General features: G+C 34.3%; 2 protein-coding genes across 2 annotated transcripts; both read right to left on the minus strand.

The window, feature by feature from the left end:
- Positions 1-1,116: 1,116 nt before the first annotated feature.
- Positions 1,117-2,636, minus strand: LOC132790664 (uncharacterized). The gene is made up of 3 exons (XM_060799292.1): positions 2,178-2,636; positions 1,635-2,118; positions 1,117-1,581 (listed from the first exon to the last, which is right to left on the minus strand). The coding sequence occupies exons 1-3, from the start codon at positions 2,242-2,244 to the stop codon at positions 1,353-1,355; spliced, it is 780 nt and encodes a 259-aa protein (XP_060655275.1). The 5' UTR covers positions 2,245-2,636; the 3' UTR covers positions 1,117-1,352.
- Positions 2,637-3,886: 1,250 nt separating this feature from the next.
- LOC132791526 (circadian clock-controlled protein daywake-like) lies at positions 3,887-4,970 on the minus strand. The gene is made up of 3 exons (XM_060800488.1): positions 4,865-4,970; positions 4,328-4,808; positions 3,887-4,274 (listed from the first exon to the last, which is right to left on the minus strand). The coding sequence occupies exons 1-3, from the start codon at positions 4,923-4,925 to the stop codon at positions 4,121-4,123; spliced, it is 696 nt and encodes a 231-aa protein (XP_060656471.1). The 5' UTR covers positions 4,926-4,970; the 3' UTR covers positions 3,887-4,120.
- Positions 4,971-22,887: the final 17,917 nt, after the last annotated feature.

Consider the following 22,887-nt stretch of genomic DNA (forward strand, 5'->3'; position numbering starts at 1 on the left):
ATGCTTAAGTTTCTCTAAAAACTAATAGGAATATCCGGGATATATTCGTAAAAGAAGTATTCACAGGAACAAATTTTCCAACGAATTCATATGTTGACAAACCCATAAGTATTTTCTTTTTATGCAATTCCGATAAGTTAAATTTTGTAAATGTTTTATAAAATAAAATTTAAATATACATATTTTACATAAGAGGAAAGCTTAGCTTACTATTCTCACAAATTCTTAGGCAACCCTCGCAGCCTATATTGTACTAGGTACGTCATAGTCCCCCCTCCGCCTTTCACTTTGGCATTTGTAATCTTGCTCGCTGGCAACGCCCAAACATGTGTACCGTTTGTTTGGGACTCCTCTCCTCTGCCCTGTCCTCGATCCGACGATGCTGTCACATTACGCGCCTGTTACCATATCTTTACAACTGTATCTACAGATCGTCCTCAACACAGCACTTACTATTCTCGTATGACAAAGCACAAAACTTAAAAATCGTATGCATGTGATTTGAGAACAATCCGCTACCCGCTACCCGCAGCCCTCTAACCCACCAAAAATATCCGCCACCCATCGGGTGGATGAGACAACGCACAAGTGTCAGCCTTTTTTTTGCGTTTGGATTCCTGTTTAACTCAATGAGTGTGTGGTCGAGGCTGGGAGTTCGCCTGATGGTGGTGAGCCTGCCGTTTAGCAGCTAGTACTTCCGTACTTGTTCGTTCCGGTTTTTAGTTTAGCGCTCAATGTCAACCCCTGGTGGGTGGGCCACTTTAGCCACCCTTCGGATGTTTTTCCCTGTTTTTGGGGTCTTTCGCGTTCAAATGCCTGGAAACGCTTTTTGACTTTTTCAATTTGACTTTTGTGCATTTGTGTAGCCATGGTTTGAGCCTTATTCCCCCTTATGTGTAATAATGATATAAATGTTTCGCTAAATGCCTACGTATTTGGCACAAGTGGGAAGGGGAGATTTGCTCAGGGCATCATTTAATTTGATGAGGTTTTCAAGGGAAGACAAGGCAACAGACAGCGAAGGAATAACTATAGAGTTCTTATAATAATATTAAATTTTTACTTCGATTTTGAACAGATTTTTATAATCATATTGAATATTTACTTAAATTTGGAAGAGATATGTCACATATACAGAATTGATATTACATTTTTAAATATAAAAATATATAATTACTAGAAATGAGGTTAATTTAATTAAAGCTTGCACACACACCAATAGAGATACATTTAATATTGTACATTGCTCCCAAAAATCTTATAGGATACATAGAAGTAAATATTTGTAACTTTAGCTTCAGTTGTTCCTTCTTGAATAAGAGCATTTGATTGCAAAACTTCTCGTTTGACTATTATAAAGCATTTTCTTGAGTTTCAGTCAAATCAGGTAAAAACATGTCATCGTATGAATTCTTTTCAAATGTGTCCTCGATCATACCCAGAAACAAGCCAGAAAATATTTCTAATATCTTTGATTCCAATTCATTCCAAACTTCAAGCCAGCGAATGTTAAAAAGACGATTCACCAGGTTTGTTAGATCAGTGTTGTCCTCAAAGAGGTCTTGCATCCATAAAATCCAGCTACACTTTCAAATAATTATCAATTATTATTTCAATTTATTGAAATCACTTACCGATCTATTTTGACATTTGGCACTAGTTCGTAAATTTTGAGATAACGTTTGTTATTCCGAAATTCAATTGTGCCTTTTAGTTTAAGAGTGAACCGCAGATTCTGAAAATCAGATGTCGATTCACCCTTTAAATTCATTGTGATAAGCAATATATGACGACGGGCGCAAAAGTGACCTTTGTGAATTAAGCTCGGTATACGACCTGAGATTGTGAGGTGTTGGGCTGTGGGATCTTTCTCGAAACCCTCGACTTCAGTGATAGTTGTATTCTCAAAACCGTAAATAATTTGTTTGGTTAAGTTTAAACTCATCCAAATGGGTCCCGATTGATCAGTTTCAAGGAGGATAGAATCTCTTATATCGACCACGTCAATTGGCTTTAGTCCAATTTTTGGTATGCCTTTGGGATACTTTTTTATAACGTGATTCATTGAATCGATAATGCATTTCTCAGCTCCAAAGTGACATTTATTGATTTCCTCAGCTGCAAATGTGATTTTGTATCTTTAAAATATTTAATGTTTAAGTGTAATTTTTACTTACGTAGAGATATAGATAGGCATGAAGTTGCCATTAGAAGTAAATTTAATGCTAAGCTTATTTGAATCATTTTTGTTTATTTGAATATTTTCTAAAATTCCACACACATCAAACTTAGAAGCTTCTTTTATACTAAGCTCACAATAGCAATGAACTACTAAAATCGACTTAAGTCTAGAGCTTGTTAAACAGCTTTAATATTTGCATTACAGTTAGAGTTAGATCATATAGGGGATTCACTGTACTTAATATAATATTTGTCATACTGAGAGCGCAAGAGAGCACAAATGCAATTACGAGTGCATAAAACAAGTATTCTTGCATTGATTAAATAAATTCATTCAATTCAAATATTTATGTGGAATAGCAATAAAAATAATCGTAATGCTTAAGTAGATATAACCGGATTCTATTGTTAGTAAATATATTTACATATTAAAATAATGTTTACAACTAATTGTATTAAAATAAATCAGCGAGAAACATGTCGTCATATGAAATCTTATTGAATGTATCTTGAACCAGGCTGAGAAAGACTTTTGAAAATGATTCCAACACCACTGGTTCCCATTCGTTCCAAATCTCCAGCCAGCGTTCATTAAATAATTTATTCACTATTATTGTTAAATCGGTGTTCTCCTTAAATAGATCTTCCATACGTACTATCCATCTACAATTGGAGTCATATATCAATGAAAGTTTTCGTTTTTTTTTTTAAATACTTACCTATCTATTTTGACAATGGGAAGTACTTGGTAGAGCTTCAGATAACGTTTATTATTTCTAAATTCTATTTGTCCTTTCAGTTTAAGTTTGAATTTGAGATTTTGAAATTCTGATGCAGAGTCTCCAGCAAGATTTATTGGAATAACCGAGAGATGACCTCTCGCAGTGAAGTGACCTTTGTGAATTAAACGAGGTATTCGACCCCAAATCGTAAGGTATTTCTTAGTGGGATCCTTATCGAATCCTTCCACTTTGGTTATCGTCGTATTCTCAAATCCATGGTTAAGTGCCTTAGTTATGTTTACCACTACCCAGAGTCCTCCATTTTCGCGAGTTCGCACGAGATTCATATCGCCAATGTCGACGACATCAATTGGATTAAGTCCAATTTGTGGTAATCCTTTCGAATAATGTTTTATGACGTAATTCATTGAATCAACCAGACATTTCGAAGCTCCAAAATGACATTTCTGAATATCCTCTGCTGCAAAAGTAAGTTAATTGTAAGTTAATAATAATTTTATTTATATAATTTCTTGACTTACGAAAGGCAATGCAAAAAGTTGTCATCAGAAGTAGTAAATGAATAGATAAAATATTTTGAATCATCTTTTTTTAAGCACTGTGCAATACTTAATTGCAAATTTAGAGACGTGTGTGTCGAGCTTAGCAGCCCCGGATAAACTAAGTAGCAAACATGCAATGCACAACTAAAATTGACATAAATTGAAAACCAGTTCAACAACTTGAATACTCGAAATACAGTAATCATTCCGACTTGAGAACGCTTCTGCCGCAATTACGTGTTTCTAATGAAAATCTTTATGATTTCCATATGAATTGCTTAGAGGTTTTAAGATACTTCTTAATGAGTTTTTTACTGTACTCTACTGTTGTAAGTGCGGAAGCTAGAAAACGATTTCATTGATCTCGTGTTGTTGACAACTTTTATTGAAAAGTATTTTCTTAAAATGTAAATATTGAAAGCTTTTATGTTTTCTTATATCCGGTTTCTAATGCGAGAAATTGTTTTTTCAAAAAGAAAGCTTTGCTAAGAAAACTTTCTGGTTTGTAATTGTCTGCACTTCATTAATATATTTCTAACTTTTACATCAATTCATATTGGAAAGTTCTTTTTATTTAATTTACTTTATCAAGTCAATTTATCTTCTGAATCCGGTAAAAACAAATCATCGTATGAAACTTTATCGAACACATCCTTAATCAGTCCCAAAAAAGACGCCAGAAAACGAATTCAAAATGGTCGGTTCCCATTCATTCCAAATCTCAAGCCAGTTATCATTAAAAATACGATTAACAATAATTGTCATATCGGAGTTTTCCGTGAACAGATCCTCCATCCAGATAACCCAGCTATAATGAGCGAATATTTATACTATGTAAAATCATGCTGTATAAATACTTACCGACTTATTTTGACAATTGGAGTTAGTTCATATATCCTTAAATATCGTTTACTATTTCGAAATTCGATGACGCTCTTCAGTTTAAGAGTGAATTTTAGATTTTGAAATTCCGATAAACTTATACCCGACAGATTAGCTTTAACCAAATATATTTGTCCTACGGCTTTGAAAAAACCCTTGTGAATTAACACGGGTATATGGCCAGAGATATTCAGATGTGTGGCTGTGGGATCTTTGTTGAAGCCCTGGACACTTGTGATGGTGGTATTCTCAAAACCATAATTAATTTGATTCGTCAAGTTAATGGTAATCCAAGTGGATGTAATTGCTTGTCCTACAAGATTGAGGTCTGCAATATCGACAACATCGATTGGTTTCACACCAATTTCAGGTATTCCCTTTCGATAATGTTTTATGACGTAATTCATTGAGTCGACTAAACATTTTTCATCGCCAAAGTGACATTTCTGTACTTCCTCCGCTGTAATCGTGGAATATATGAAAATTCTATTTTTTTGAAGTGTTTTTGTAACTTACGAAATGCTTTGCAGAGAGTCGCTAATAGAAGAAAATTCAAAGAATATTTAATAAATGACATCTTTTGTCTAACTATTATAGTTATGTGGTGTGTTTAGAGCTTAGTTGCTTGGCTTAGACTGAATTAACCACATGGCTTAGACAACTAAAATCATCGTAAAGTGAGAACCAGTCAAACAGCTTCAATGCTCTCAGTACAGTAAATACTCAGCCATTCGAATTGTGTTTATTATATAATAAAGTAAAAGTAAGCATAAAACTAATTGTAAATTTAAACTAGAATTAGAATTTAGTCTGACATAGTTTTTAATATTTAAATTTTATTTTGCAATGCAGAGAGTATGAATGAGAGAGAAACTTAGCTAGATTAAAAGAGAGCTTTGCATTTAGAAGCTTTGATTATGTGCATTTATTAAAAGTTGTTGTTAGTTATAATTAAAATGAATTACAATAATGTCATTAAGCTTTTCTATAATGAATTCTTAACGCTTGTTCAATTTCAGTTTTGTAATTTTGCTAAAAATATTCATTGTTGCCGATTACTTATTCTACTCGAAAGTCGAATGTTCTATATTCATATGAACTTCTTGCTTTGAATGCTGGCAACACCTGAGCATAAAAAGTTAGCGTTGCCCATTCGCATTTCGGTTCCCATTCCAGTTTCCGTTTCCGCTCGCTTATGCAGATTGACTGCTTCACATTAATCAACGCATAAATTTAACGCATTATTATTTATGTGCCTGCTCTCAACGTCTGTTTCGACGCTGATGTTGTTGTTATTGTTGTTGTTGTTGTTGCGGATTTCATTTCAAAAATAGAAATTGTTTTACAAATGTCACGCCCCAAAAACCAAACTCCTCCATTACATGGCGAGGGTGGTAAGAAAATAAATGGCGCTAAAATGATTCAATTACGCGGAGCCAAAAAAAAATAAATAAAAAATACAGAAGAAAAGTGGAAACAGGTGGCAAGTTAGGCGACAAATTCTTGGAATGAAAAGGCGTGGCATGAGAACAATTTTTAGACGTGTTTATTGGCGACAGCAGCAGCGGCTGCAGCTGCGTCCCTTTGCGTTGTGCTCTCTGAAAATGTAATAAGCGAAAATAAGATTTTAATTGCCACTTTATGGGTTTGCGTTAAATGCCATTTTAATGCCACCCAAAGAGGTGCTAAAGAGCTCGGGCAAACACCTGAGTGTGAATGCTCGCGACGTAGTCGGGAGTCATATAAAGATGCTCATACTATGTCCAGCTAATTGCTGTATGCTCATCCAATTCAATGCTATTTGTGCGCATCAATGATAGCTTTTGGTTTGAGTATTGCTGAGCAAGGGTAGAAGACAGCTTCACTTTTAGCTTGCGATGTTTGCTATTGCGCATTTGCTTGGATTTCGCTTTGGTGCCCCAGCGAGGCTAATGCGCAATTTCCACTCCCAACATCCTTGTGCTTCACGCTCCAGTGCACAGACCAAAAGATACATAGTGAAAGAGTAAGTGAGAGAGAGAGAGAGCTATCATATCTTTTAAGTGGGTTCGCCACGGTCTCTGCGTCCATTTAGGGTTAGCCCTTTTATTTTTTTTGGTACCCGGGGTTTTGCACTTTATTTAATGTTGGTTTTATTGTCAACGCAAGTAAATCAAACTTGTCATTTATTTATGATTTCATTAGTTAAATTGCTATTGTATGGCAATAAAAGTTTAAGTTAAAATTATTTATCAGCTTTTTAGGCAGCATGCCTTGCCTTTGTTTTGGTTTTTAATTTTCTCAAAATTTGTTCCCCTGAAGTTTTCTGTTCTCATTCTTATAAGTGAGTTTTCCATTCTTTGTCTTCCCTTATCTACTTATCATATATCTTTAAACTTAGATCTTTACATTTGTAAGCTCAAAACATGCACTCTTCTTGGGACAATTTCTTTAATATCAAAAATTGCACAGTTTATATCTAATTGATGTGATTATTTCATCGAGCACAACATGTGGATGAAGTGCTGTCGCTTTGGTTGCGGTATTCCAGTGCCAAAAAATTGTCGAGGATCGCCGTGCTGCAGCTCATCATGTGGTTCATGTTCACCTGGCTGCTCAATGTCCTGTATTACTTGCTGTGGGAGCTGCCCAGAGACTTGCTGCGGTCCACAATGTGAATCTTGCTTTGATCCCGCTTGGTTCAGTTGGCTGGCACCACGATTCTGTGGCTCCTGTTGTTCCAGACGCTGTTGTTAAAACTAAATCTGGACAACAGAAATAATTACATCAATTAGTTAAATAAAGAATTGCAAAAAAGTTATACTTTTGGTTGTGCAATTTTATTGCAATGAGTGTAGTTGATCTAAAAATTGACAACTATTGTTGGAAGTTTATTTAACAACATCGTTAAATTTAGTTTTAAACTCAACTTTTACACAAAAGAAAACTTATAGAGACATTTTTATATTTTGATTTTTTTTAATGAAATTACGAAATATACTAGAATTATTAGTATTTAAATTATATATTGGATTTGTATATATACTTAATGTAAATGGTATAAATACTTACTTTAATTGTAGTATGTCAATTATGTAAAGGGTTAACATATAAAGATGATGGAAGTTGTTTGCTTTTTTTAATTAATTAAATAATATTCGTATTTAGAATTTTCTTCATTTTTTTTGTAAGACTTCCATAAATAACATACCAGAATTGTTAGAATTAAAATTATTTATTGGATTGATATACTACATACTGAATTTAACAAGTATAAATACTTACTATAGTTGTTTGAATTTAAATTATGTATTGCAAATGCAAGTTAATATAAGATAAGTGATTTCTTCTAAGTAATTCACAGCAATTAAATAAATATGTGATTGTCAGTATTAGTGCCTAAATTTTCCAATATACGAATAAATATTCCATATTTAACAATTCCATCTGTGCTTCATTTGAATGACATTATTTAGCAAATAGCTAAGGGCAATATACCTGAAGCTAAGCTAAAATCAATCGTAAAATAGTAATAAATATTTATTTACAACAATGATTGTTGTTGTTTCGGCTGCTGTTGCTGTGTTGTAACACATGTAAAGATTATAAAAATGAATTTTTATTGTTGACCAAGACATCAAGACATCAAGACATCAGCGACCCAAAGCGTACCCAAATCCCTGCACTCAAATTTTAAAATCAAGAATTGACGATTATGCAAAAATCCACAACACACACACACACACACACATACACAGAGAGAACACCTTTATGGCTGGGCGAATTTGTGGCAAGGGTCTCCATATGATTTCTTGCCACCTCTTGAGTATGACATTTGTTTTATGCCTACGCTCAGGCTGCGGTCCCATAAAAGCCTACGTCTTGGGGAACACATGAGGACTGCCAGGCGATAAAAGTTAAATATGCAAAGATGAAAATCTATAATTTTTTATGTGCTTTTTCTGCGACACCGAAACGGGCGGGTTCACGGCACACGGCCATGTTGCCACATTATGTTGCCATTTTTATGTTGCACACTCGCTTGTTGTTTTTCTGTTGCTGTTTTGTGTTTTTGTTTTTTTTTTTTGTTTAGCTTTGTGGGACTAATTTGCCCCCATCTTCGTCTGGTTTGCAATTTGTTGCGGTTTTTCGGCATTGCCGAAATTTGCGCAATTTTTACGATCCGAGATTTGCACGAATTATATACATTTTTTTTTATAGTTTTACAATATGTCGACTCTGTTTAGCCATCAAAGTTGCATTTGCTGTTGTTTTGTATTGAATTATGTTTTGTGTGTTTCCGCTTATTGTTACGATTTTCAGCTTTTGGAGTGAGACTCTCTCGGTCACAGGTGCAGCAGACGCCTGGGGGAAATCAATTGGTAAATGACTAATATTAGCAGCTTTTGTTGGCTATTTTATTTGCTTTTCAGCAGAGCTGCCATAGTTGAAAGTTATTAAATAAGTTTGCAAAGTTTTGCGACGAATTTTAGATTATTAAAATGTTCGAAAATTAGTTTTATTCAATTTGAAAATAGAGAGAGCAAGCTGACTTAGTCAGTGAGTCAAAGAAGAGGTAATTTTAGTTCAGGATCATTTGAAATTGAGTTAGGCTGTGATTAAATGTAATTATGATGAATACTGATCAATTTTTTCAACAGTCTTCATAATTTGTAACCGGCTATGTTTTGATATACTATGTAAAATAGTTTAATTCCTTTGAAAATACTTTTGAAATTCAGCTATTTTACTTTTGTTCATTTTCTTCATTAAATGAGTTTCTGATTCTATAAAATATAAACTCTTCGTTTAGCAGATTTATATCAGTTGGCAAACCCTTGTCAATAAAATTGTAATACCCAGCTTATGGTCAATATAATGTTAAAGGTTTAGCGCAAAAAATGTCAACACGTGTTTGGGTTAACACCCTTAAGATATGACAACCTCCCCAACTCAATGTTTTGCCCACTTTTTAATGTCTGTTTGGGTGAAAACAAATCCCACGATTTGTAAGCTCTGTAAAATGTTATCTCTAATGATTAGAATTTAAATTTTTGGCGCATAATTTACATGAACATTAAACGAGCAACAAGCCACGACATCCACATGAATGATGAGGCGTCGGCACGCGGCCAACCGCAGATACCCTGCCTGCCTCCTTCTCCTCCTCCTCCTCCTCCTCCAGCTTCTGCTTCTGTTTCGCCCTCCTCTTCATCATCCGTCTACTTCCTTTTTCCGGTTTGCCGCCTTTGTCAATCCGTGGGATGTGCCAACAGGCAACTATTAAACGCTTAATGGCAATTTCATTGTATATGTATGTGTCCTGATATCAGTTATCCAATAGTAGTAGCCGAGATCGAGTCATGGCCACATGTTTGTTGTGATTACATGTGAGTTGACACGCCGATTTCCCGCCTCGCCTCTGAGCCACGTGACCTGGTCACGTGTCCTCAATTCGACCACAAACAAAATGCTACAAGTTTTTTCCAGCCTGCAAAGTCGTTGTGAAGAGTCTGTTAAATCTCTGTCGTAGTTCGTTACAATCCTAATGAGTTGGCATGTTTTTAATGTATTCTTTTTAAATTGGTATTATAGTAAAGTAGGACAAAGATCTGACGCATCGAAGTAGTGCGATACTCCTTTAAAACAATTTTAAAATAATAATATCAAGAAAGTAGAACAAGTCTGCGTAATACAATATTGCATCAAATAATATATAAAGTTGCTTTCATAATTTATTTTTAATTTTAATTTCAGTTATATCTAGTCTGTGTTTGGCTATAGAAATTTATGTATTAAATATTGTTTTGAATAATTTTCAAGTATTTTAAATAATTTTAAATAAAAGCATGACAGAAAAAATGAATTTTTTAATAATAAATAATATATAAATTTACTTTTATAATCACTATGCTGTTTTAAATTTAAACATATATCCACAAATAAAGATTTTAATGCTTTAAAAGGCAATCAATATTTAAAGTATTTTTGTATTAAATTCAGCAAGGGTATTCAGACTTCGTCACTGATTGTTGTACCCTTGTTTTGGTGCCTTTTAATGTAATCAAATTATGAAAATAATATGAGGGCGTCAAGTAAGTCAAGTTGGCAAAATGTTGAGTGATTGTTTTCGCACGGCATCTCCCTTGAAAATCGTGTCCCGCTGCGATTCACTTAAGCAACCCCTTTGGGGGCAAGGGCTGCCGAAATAAATTATATTTAAAAAGGCCTGTTCCTGGTACCCGTTCCTGTTTCTGTTCTCGTTCTCGTTCCCATTCTTCGTTTCCATATCCTTACCAGTCTGCTAGTCCCTGGGCAACATGCTCATCCCAGTGGGTGTTTCTATTTCAACACTTGAGTCCCACACAGTTGGCTCCAATTGGATTTACGTTTTGTGCTTAGAGGTGAGGGATGCTTGAAGCTGTGTTTCTCTTTGGGTTTGGGTTTGGGTTTGGGTTTGGGTTATACTCGGGTGGGCTTTTCGGTGACTCGTCAGACCGCCCACGAGGCTTTTGCTTATTACTTTTAAAAAACATTAAACTCTTGCAGAGTGTTTTGTTGTTGTCGTTGTTCGGTGTGTGTTTCTCCCTTGTTAGCAGTGTTGTCAAAATGACACATCACGAACTTTTTTAATTTGTTTATGATAATTTACGTATTATGTAATGCTCTGAGACATGTCTGGTAGTCATTTATAACGAAGCAGGAGATGAACACACACAAATGAAATGCCTGCAAATGCTGCAAAAGGAGTTGCGAATCTTTTTCTGCCACATTTCTTTAGATTGTATAATAGATTATGATGTAATGAGATATTTAAGTGATTGTGATTTTTATTTTATTTATTCTTAAACAATATACATTTTTGTTATAATTTGAGATGTATGTAACAGACATATTTGAAAGATAAATAAAAATGTATAAAATGAAAACTTATGAAAATATAAAATATAATACATGAAAATATAAAATATAATACATTCATTGAACCCTTCTCTTTAGAAAATTTGAAGGGATATTTACATTTGTACGTGTTTAAAAAAAGAAAAAAAGAGTACAGATTAAACTGATCCTTTTTTTTTAAACAGATTAACGTAAAAAAACAATATAAGGAATAATATATGGAGTTATAGGTTTTGACAAAAACTCATAAAAGATGTATAATAAATAGTATTTATTGTTTAATACAGATGATTTTACTATGTGTATTACGCTGTGTACATTTAATTACTTTGATAATAAATTCTTGTACTTATTATGTGTTTGATTTTTTAATAAACTGATTAATTAATCAGTTGTGAGGTTAGAAGAGCATTCCCAACGATTCCCGAGTGCAATCAATCTCAGTCTCAGAATACTCAAATGCTGTGTGCAATATGCGCAGATTAATTAATTTGTATTAACATACACACACATACAGACTCATAGAGCCAAAGAGAGATAGAGAGAGAGAGCGTAACAAGTTAAGCTGTTGTTGTACATTAATTAATCAAATCAAATGCATGAGTTCCAGTAATCATATGCGTTCCATTTGTAGCAACAACTGGATATCAAATCAGCGTCCAAAATGCGCTCAACTTGCATGTCAATTACAGCTGGCAATTTAACCCCCCTAGTTTATTCCCTCTAACCCCTCCCTCAGACTCATCGTTTGGGATTTGGCTGCCTTCGGCCTTCGGCCTTCAGCTAATATTCAAAGTCAATCGGCAGAGCTCATGAACTTGTCGCATCGACGCGAGGGTCGACCAATATGAGATCAGGGTTTGGGCCTCGATTATTCATGCCATACACAAAATATATGCAAATCGAATGCGAATTGCGAGCGTCATAATCACAATCGCAGAACTCTGAAATTGGTAACGCCAGCAACGGTTGGCAATAATGAAACGATGAGCAAGGGGTGAGACATCGATATCATTTTCATTTTGGCCAATTTCATGCTAAATATGACGCCATTTGCATTTAATAGTTGATAAGCCCACAACAAAAAATACGCCGCGAGATGCAAATTCAATTTTGCAAAGTCTAAGTCTTGACTGCAACGAATTGATATACACTATGTGAGGGGTACATTGGTTATAAAAGATGTAAAGTAAGTTTAATTTTATTTAAACTTCCTTATATGAATGAGTCTAACAAAATTTGGAAAATATGAGTTAAAAATTGTTTATAGTATATTATTAGAATTTGCGAAGATATTTATTTTAAAAATAGTTAAATTATCATGTAGGTTTTTTAGTCAAACTATTTAAAAAAAAAGATAATAAATATTTCAGAATATTATTAGCTTTTAACAAGCTATTTGTTTTGAAAATAATTTTATATTTATATTTGTATGTGGGTTTCTACCTGTTAAGTTTATGAACTATTCTATTTATTATTTCTTACTTTAAGAACTCAATAGAATATTTAGTATTTTCTTAGTAAATATCTGAAATATTTTAAATGGTTTATATAGTCTTTATATAATACACATTTTAGTATATTAGCATATTCTTTGTTTAGCAAATATACTGAATATTCTATTGAATTATTTAGCAATTGTTTTTGAGCACTTATAAACAACACTTATAAACATATTTCAAGTCTAAAGAGTATTTCTACTTCGACATTGAACTATCAGTTACGTTCTTTAGTTTCCATTTTTATTGCATTTTGAATGGGTTGCTTGGGCCCCTCGGCCGAAGCTGAAGCTGAAGCGTCAGGCTTTTTTAATTTTTCTAAAAAATGCATTGGCAGATCTGTGTGGAGATTTATGCACACGCAGCTGTGTGTTGTAATTTTTAGCATAGATTCTTTTTTATTGGTTTTTCCTCTAACTTTTTTTTCCATGTTGTTGTATTTTGGAATTCTTCTATTCTTGTTGTTTTTTCTACTGTATTTTTTCTCTCTTTCTTTTTTGTTGTAGTGGCCGCGATTTATTGTGCGCAATTTTTTTCTATCTTTGCGCTGGACGCGCACATTGAAAACGAATCACGTGAAATCTAAATAGCATCATAAATCAGACAACGACGGCAGGTTGCTTCGCTGTGGATACGCTGGCTACGTTGGATTGCATTCATGGAATTCGCTCTCACCGTTTTTTGGCCAGACAATGATATATGTTGGCCCTGCCATGCCTCCCCAACTCCCACTCTTCCACTACAAAAAAAATATAGCGAATGCGTTTGCTCGACTCGCATGTGTATGAAAATGGCAAATCGCTAGACGGCCTTTGATTGCGCGAAACACCCATCGACTCCACATACCACCATCGCATTGACTCCATCTCCAGCTCCTCTTCGGCATGCATAGATTTTTGTTGGGTAAAAGGTATCGCACACACACATACACAGCGGTCATTTGCTCAGCCTGTTCCCCAGGCATCTGCATCTACTCCTACATACATATGTATAGAAATGCAAATGTTCCACGGTGGCGGCCCATAAATATCTGAGGTGTGGGAGTGGCTTTGCTGCTGGGGAATTTCAGAGCCGCGAGTGCGAGTATTTTTGGTCTTTGAGACCATACAAAATGGCATTGCTTTATACGCCTTTTGTTTATTTATTGACGCCGTGTAGCTTGCCAATTCTTATAACTTATGTGATAGTCTTTCACTTCCTATTTTTATTTTCTTTTTTTTTGTGTGTTTGGTGTATGATTTATGCCTGCTGTGTCGTTTGCCAAAAGTTTACCGAATCTTATGATTCGCAGTAGTTATATAGGCTGTTTTTATGGCCTTCAAATAATGATATACAAAATATTTGCAAGTGTATTAAATCAATAAGGCGTGTTTAAGTGATTTTAACTAGAAAAAAAGAACAACTCAGTCTTCTATTTTAAAATAATTTTACTGTAATAAATTTCAGTTGCACAGAATGTAACATAATTGCGATCTCTTCATATAGTAAAAGTATCATCCATGTATAATATTTTAGTATTCAAGTAGGAACAAAGTTATTTAAGAAATAATAAAATATTTGTATTCAGATCCATTATCGATTTAAAGCCTATTGAATTTAGAGAACAATCCACTTTTATATTTAAAAGTAATTTTACTTTAATGAATTTCAGTTGCACAGATTGTAATAGAGTTTTCTTCATAAAGGTATCATCCTTATATTTTTGCATTCAATTAGGGTTGAAGTTATTTAAGAAATGATATAATATTTTCATTTCATTATTTATTTATTTCATTATCGCTTTAAAGACTATTGAATTATTGCTTCTTCCACTTAGCTGACCCTCTAAAAAGACTGATTAATTACTTTCCATGGCAATTTTAAAATATTTTCAAATCTATATTTATACCCGATAAAAATGAATGAACTAATTAATGAAATATTATTTTTGGGCTAAATCTCCTATTTATTATGGGCTTACTTAGTTGCTTTGGCTGTGGTATATTTTGAATAATGCACTATATCAATATACCAAATTAACATTTAATATGTATTTTAGTAGTTTTGTGAAATATTAATTTAGTATATTTTAAAATTAATACCATACAGTTTTGATTTTATTTAAAATGGGAAGCTTTCTCACTTGATATTTTTTTTTTGTTATTACTCTTCTAGTTTCCCGTCTAGTTTGTTTGGTTCTATATTATTACTTTCAGTTCCGTACTCATATACTTTTTTTCCTATTGTCCCCATATTTTTTGAGACGATATTACTATCCTAACCTTGCTCTTATGGACTGCTCTTCAAACCTTTGCAAGTTAACAATATCACTTAACTTCGCTCAATTATGATGGCAAGCTTGACGACAAATGATTTACACCAAAAGCAACTGGCTTCGGGTCTTGTAATGAAATTGTTTTATTAATATAACGAGTATTACTCGCAATTACTTAGTCACACCCGCATAGATTCAGAATTCGAGAGTACTTCGGCCCATTTGGCCAGCACATAAGCAGATTAATTATGCGACTTTTGCTATTTGCCGCGCACACAGATTTTGCGTCCAGGGGTCGCATGTCGCATGTGGTTGTGATATCAATGGCATGGGAGGAGGATGGTGGGGGATAAAAGGGAGTTACGGCCTCGTCTAATTATGCGATAAGCACAAATTGACCCCCACGAGATGTGGCACCCCATTTGGCCAAAGCATTTCAGCATCCGTGTAATGCTATTAATACATAAATCTGAATATTAATTTCGCCTCGCATCGCCTCGACTCGACTCTACTCCCAAAATGGATTATGAACTCTCATCTCATATGCTAGAATGTTATAGCATTTGTAAGGATTGGCAGCAGCAGCATTTTCCCCGTTTACTGTTTGTAATTAGAATTAGAAATTTTGTGTGTGCGTTGCGTTTTCCGTTTATTATTGTTAGCACATGTGTATTTGTGTCCTTTGCCATTATTTGTAAAAGTTAAATGCCTCCCATTCGTCGGTAAGCAGAAAATTAAACATAGTTTCTGATATGTTTCTATCCAAAATATTGGTTAATATTCTGTTTGACTTTCACTACTTTCGCGCCTTATGTGTGCCGCATTAAAATGCTTTATGAAATGGCCCAAATTAATTGCACAGATCTTTGCCAACGGGAATGGCCAACACTAAAATTGTTATTGCGGATTATGAACTACTAAAGGGAAGTCCAAATAAATTTTAATTAATGCGCTTAATAGCTTTGTAAAGTTGGCTATCCAAACTATTGACTGTACTATCGAGAGTAATTTGGACATGTTCCTTATCAGTTGCTTGGATTGCCTTTATTATGTTAACATAGCTTGAGTTCCTTGCTTTTAAAATTAAATATTAAATCTGGTGTCATCTATGTCGGTTCGGTTGTAAAACACTTTCTTTGAAAATAATCAAGCTATAATATATACAAATGTATATATTTGTTATAAAGTAATATGGAAAGATTTAATTTAATTTAATATTTTTATTTATTTTAAGCTATCTAAATTTGAGAATGTTCGATCTTGATATAAGATTTTTCGTTCTGTGTTTTGACTATCTTGAAATAAGAACACATTCTTAAATTTCAAGAAAGTTTTATCTGAAATTATAGTAAAATTTGTATCATTTCTTATGAATTTATCTTTTGATTTTAAGAAATGTATGCTATTAAATAACTAACCAAAATATTTTATTACCATGTTATGCTGGTGTAGCTTTAGTTCAACTCACAAAATGTGTTTTAAATAAAATTATTTAAAAATAGAATTCTTATATAATAAAGTTATCATAAACTTGACAATTCAATTAGATAAACATATGGCAACGACCTCGGTCATAATTTAAGTTATAATCTATTTATTTGGCTATTTACCTTAATTTAAGCAAAAAGTTTCTTCTCAAGCCGCAAAGAAACAAACAACTCAAACCAACACAAAATGTGTATATAGTTGTCCTCTTTATTCCAACTAATTGCAATTAGAAACTGATTTACTTAATTTGTTTACTTTGCGGTGTCGTTTGCAGAAATCTGTGAGCCAACTTTCTAAATTTATGGATGTGGGTAGATTTTTGGCATATTTTTCGAAAAAGCAAACTTTAGACACTTGCGGTTTGCTTTGTGTATTTTTGTGAAAGACACGCCAAAGACTAAAATGATTGAAAATTTATGTGTAGAAAAAAAATGTGAATTGCTTAATTAGCTAATTGAGATAGACCAAGAAGATGATAGAGTAAATCAATAAAGGAAAAAATTGTTATTATTCTTTCTCCCTCTTAAATTATATTCTAAGTAATATATTAAATTTCCTAAATCTTTTAATTTCTATGCCACAATAAACTAATAAGTAAAGTAACTGATTGTGTTTTTTTATCAATTGTAATCTGTGTGAAAAGTCGTTGACTACGTGAGTTTTAACATACGTGCTTTGATTTATGTGACGTCGCTTTTCACTCAACTTATGCTCGAGTATATATCATTCAACCATCCACTAAATAACGTCAAGCTTTGCACAATTCTAAGTAAGGCCATATATCAAGAGGAGCAGACGCCGAATGAGATGTCCCCCATGCATTACCACAAGTTAGCCGTGGCCAAAGTCGCTGACAAAGCTTTTAGTGTCACTTGAAACAATTTTGTGAATTCCCGCTTTCCTTCCCCTTCTTTTGACTTCCATTGCTGCCCAAGTGATAATTGAATTAGAATATGGCGCACACACACACTCACACACATTCATATGAGCACTTGGCTATAACTTTGCTGAAACAAAAAATACAACACATGTGCGACATCATTTGAGGGGTTGGAGTTGGAGTTTAGGTTTTTGGGCTTGGATTTGGATTTGGGTTTGGGTTCGGGTTGGTGGCCAAAGAAATATTATGCTTTTAACAATTTTAGCATTTTCTCCATTTACATACATCTTAATTATTTCTCAAGATGGTTTTTGTGTGGATTACAGGCGCACACAGGCAGAGAGAGGTGGAGGAGGCAGAGACATGTGTGTGTGTGTGTGCCAGAGGGTTGTTAAATGTAACTGGTAGCATCCTTGGCGTCGTCGTCATTTTTACATTTGCATTTCCAGCTAATTTGCTTAAATGTTTTTAGGTGCCCCGCATTTTTGGTGCTTCTCTCTTGTTCCCTCCCTCTCTCTCTACGAATGTTGCAATAATAATAACTTGCGACTGTGCCGTTCAACATATTTTTACGATTTCGTAGATTACGACAGAGTGCGAGAGGATTTCGCTAATTACTTCTTCTGTCTCTCCGTGTGTGTGTTTTCTTGTGTGTGGTGCTGGTTTAATTAGCGTTGACCCCATTAGCGTTACATCTTAATTTTCATATGTTATTTTCCCAGCAATATTAATTGCAATTTAAATGTTAATTCAACTCTATCGTCAATTTGAATTTGGCGCCAACTAAATGGCAAACAATTCTCATATCGAGTATGCCGCTAAAAGTTCAACAATTTCACATAAAATCAAAGAAATGACAACACCATGAAAAGCAACCCCTAATTATGTGCTTAGCCCCTTACCCTAAATATGATCGGTTAATGATAGGGTAAAGAATGAGCAACAAAACTGATTTTACAATCGAAACACTGGAAGTGAAAGAGAGACAGTTAATGATCAACCCCCTTGGCTGTTGTCTTTTTTGTGAATGTCCAAAAGTCAATTGGGAAAAATTAATTTAGCAACAATTCTTTCTTTTATATTCCAGAGCAGAGTCAGCCGAGTGTTTTGCCACGTTTTTGATGAGGGACTGACAGTGGCAGTGAAAAGTAATTTGTGCACTAATAAGGTCACACAATAGACACAATACACAGCGGGAAATTACTGTGGATTATCAGCTTGCAGAAAAATACGCATTGTAAAGGAATTTGAATAATTTGGTATTCCATTCAGTTAAATGGTAAAAGAATTTTTAAATTATGTTCGGAAAGAAAAAGTTGATAATGGTTTGAATTTATTTATGTGTAAAATTTGATATATAATATTTAAATTATTGTCACATATCGTATATTTACTACAACTTTATTAATTTATTCAATTACCATATATCTTAAATAAACTGTTTAAATTTACAAGTTTTGATCTCTTATTAATAGCAAAAACAACAATAAAAACTAATATAAATACCAAATAAACATAAAGTAAAAATGTATATTATTTTTTTATATAACCGTCTTTAATTTTATTTTCCTGGCTATAGGCTTTTTTAAAAACTATATTATTATCTAAATTTAAACTTAAAATACATTTATTTTATATGCCGATATGTCATAAAATGATATACTCTACATTTTAATTATCTTGTAGCTATTTATCAATTAAAAATATATCCATTACAATTTTGTACTTTCTTCATGCATTACAAATGCTGTAAACAATTTCTCTCAGTGCACTTACACGCAGATTACTTCGCCGCTTTCTTTGTAGGTTACAGCAATTGTTTGTCTCCTCACACTCATATACATAATCGCATTTACACTAATTGGGTGGTGGTGATCAATCAAAAGACAGTATCTATATCCATATATGGTAGAGTCAAACTCTCGAGGAGTCGGGCAGATTGTCAAAGCAAGGGAGTTCGGGACGTAAACCTGAAATTGAACTCAATGAACTGATTTCCGGTTGTGTGTGCGTGCCTGATCCTGAGTCTAGGTCCTGCTTCCCTTTGCATACCTGAAGCTGAACCAGATTGTGCATTTGGCAGGCGATCAACCCCTCGTAAGAACGGAAGCAATGCGACGCAGCTGAGTTCACATTTGGCACGACCTGAAAATTCCCCCCATCCTTGCTCTGTTGTCACCGCTGCCATTATCCTTGCTAATTTTGCAGCTCAATGGGTCTTTGGAATTGGGTTTTGCTGCTTCCCTATAATTTTGGGTGATCTTTAATTGCGCAGCTTGGCAGCGAATTACACAGCGATCATAGGCGAGAGTCGAGTCTAAAGTGTGATAAATGGGTTTTTGAAAAGCCCGAGAACAGGCCGAGATCGTCGTCGATTGCAAGTTGATGGGAATGCTCGGTCATACATCATTTGGTATAATTAGTTATCGTGTTGTTTGCTATTTATTAATTACTTTCTATGTGCTCTTTATGATATGTTGATCGCTATCAGCGGTGTACTTAAGCATCCTCACGATTGCATCGATAAAGAAAGATAAAGACAGCTGCAAATTTATTTCACTTTTTTCACATATTCTGGAAATATAAAAAAATGTCAGAAAAATGTGCGTTCATTCATCCAAAAATATCATGCAGGCATATCAAATTGAGTGGAAAAAATGTATCGAACAATTTTTCGCATTTCCACAAAAAATCATAACATCTGCAATTAATCCGGCTGTCAGTTCACTGATCCCCAATAACCGAAGCCCAAAAGTCATTTAAGACCTAAACTGTCGCGTGAACACAAAATTGATTTTTATAGATATTTATAGATTAAAAATTTTCCACATAAGCACCCAAAAAAAATAGAAAGAAAAAGATGAACATTTGCAGCATAAATTTATTCGTTTATTTCCATGTGCTCTGCTTTCGATTCTATTTTTTTGGGTTCTATTATTGGGTAGCAAGTTGCAACCCTCATATGTGATAGATTATGGACTTGAAATGGCAACAGTGGCAAGTATAATAGCAAATGAGCAGAGCGAGCTGCTGATATGTGGCAGCATTTTATGAGTTTGATTTTGCAAGGCTTCAACCCACCCGGAATTGAGTTGACTTCCAGCTAAATGAGGGACACTTTTCAGCCCAGCCCATTAAATTAAAAGGCCATAAATTAGTTGGCTTTAATGTCATGCTGGAAGATATTCGCAGCAGTGTGAATTGCAACTACTTGGCGTATTGATTGTCTGCTCTTTTGTTGGACACTTTATTGAGTTCCGTAACTATTTTTTATGGGTTTTTCATTGCATCTATGAGACTACCTTAAAGCTAAACTCAATGCGGATTATCACAGTATCGCTGTTAGATTGCAATAGAGAATTGAAGAAAGTACTTTAGAATTACATAACACGAAGCGATGAAATGAAAACTATAAATTAGGTTATACTAGAAAGAATTGGGTTAATTGTGATTTGAATGGTTCTGAAATGTTCACATGTAATTCGAGTTTATTTCTGTAAGACTACTTTTCAAGAGATTTTCTTTAAATAAACAATAATTAATAATAAATGTATTATTGACAGCAGATAAATGTATCATCGGCAAATGAAAGTCTTTCCGTCGATTGAAATAAGATATACACAGTTAATTTTCCCAGAAGTGAAGCGCATCAATTAAATATTCTCTACAAAATTAGAATATTGTAAGTATACATTATTAATAGCGAAATTATTCTTGAATAATATAATAATAAAATATCCAGGCTGACAGTTATCTCAATTAGCAATCGTTTTACCTTTTTAACTACCCTCGAAGTTATCCTCAGCTACCGGACGACTATCTTAATAGTTAACTCGTGCAACAATGGGCAGAAAAAATGCAATTCGATGCAGTCATATTTAAAAACTTAATGCCTATTAATAACAATAGATGTCTGGCTGTCTCTGCGATTTGAGGCATAAAAATGGATAATTAATAAACTGTGTCGTGACTCGATGCGAGCGAGAGACAGAGAGAGAGAGAGATAGAATATTGGGGAAAGAGATAGAGAGAGTGAGATAGAGAGTGACGCGAGCGAGCGAGGTGACAAACGTTTAAGCAATAGAAATTGATGAGATTCTGTAACGCATGCATTATATGGCAAATTAATTGCATTCCCCGGCCAAATTGTCAATCAAAGAGCAATAAATTCGGCAGCTGGGGGGCAGGCGTATAGAGAGACCAGATACTCGGGCAAGAGAGAAAGTTGTCAGCTTATAAATAACAGTAAACAGCAAACAGTTGATGACGATGGCACAGTGTGCCAAAATTGAGAGTGCAATGATTGCTACTAAAAAGTATTGCAGTCCCACAATAATCCACTTTGGGTTAGTGCAAAAAACAATGCAAAAAGAGGGGAGAAGAAGAGATGATGCGCTTAAGCCAAGTAACTAGCGCACAGCAAAGCAATTACAAAAACAAAAGCAAAAGCAAACACATAAACACAAACAACAACAACAGTTAGCGAAAGAGATACAACTACAACTGCTTAAGCATCGCACACAAGTACGAACACCCACACACACACAGAGAGAGTCTTGTGTATGTGTAGACACACATGCATACAATACAATATATGTATAAAATGTTCAAATCATCAAACAATAAACTCAAAATGGACTCCATCGCTTGTCGCACGTTTCGTTGCTCATTTTCATGTCGAGCGCGTTAAAAAGCCAGCTCCCCACCACTCTCACTCGCTCACTCACTCACTCACTCACTCACTCACACACACACGCGCGCACGCACTCGCACTCTCTCCCTCTCGCTGTCTCGCTTGCGTGCGTCTCATGCGCAGCTGCCATGGAACGAAATGGAATTGAAACACAGGAATCCACTTAATATGGCCATTTTGATTCCCATTCTCTGCGCATGTCTGTCGCTGCCTTGGGAGGCGTGGCCTCTGCCGTAACGGTTCGCACTCAAACTCTCACTCAATGTCGCTCGCATCTCTTCGCTGCTTGATGTTGTTGTTGTGTGGTGAAGTTGATGAGCTGCTTTGAGCTTATTGTCGTTTTGGGCTTGATTACATTTTGACCTTCTCTACAAATACTCGCAGTAGTACTTTTGGGGGTTTGGGTTTTGCTTTCTTTCTTTTCTTTTGAGGGGGACGTGTTTGTTGCATTTTTAATAGGCTACCGAACACTCCGGGGTAGCTCATTAACAGTCCAAGTTGATTGGGTTTGCTTGAGATTTTAATTAAAAAATTTTCGTAAATTTCACGAATTCGCGGCGGTTTATTGAAGGGCAACTTAGAAGCATGAAATATAACGAAAAATTATTACTAAATATGAAATTAGATCTAAATTTAAAAAATGGTAAAAATAAAAACAAGTTATTATGGAGGTCATTGTTAATGGAAATCTTACAACATTCTAATAAGGGAAATCAAATAAGAAAATTTATATTTTATTATGAATTAAAAGTTTGAAATGTTTAGAAAATCCTTATTGATAAGTATTTGTTCAGATAAATTTTAGTTGTATTGTGAAAATATTCAAGTCATATCATATATTTAAAT

Source organism: Drosophila nasuta, chromosome 3, assembly GCF_023558535.2.
Source record: "Drosophila nasuta strain 15112-1781.00 chromosome 3, ASM2355853v1, whole genome shotgun sequence".
NCBI lineage: Eukaryota > Metazoa > Arthropoda > Insecta > Diptera > Drosophilidae > Drosophila > Drosophila nasuta.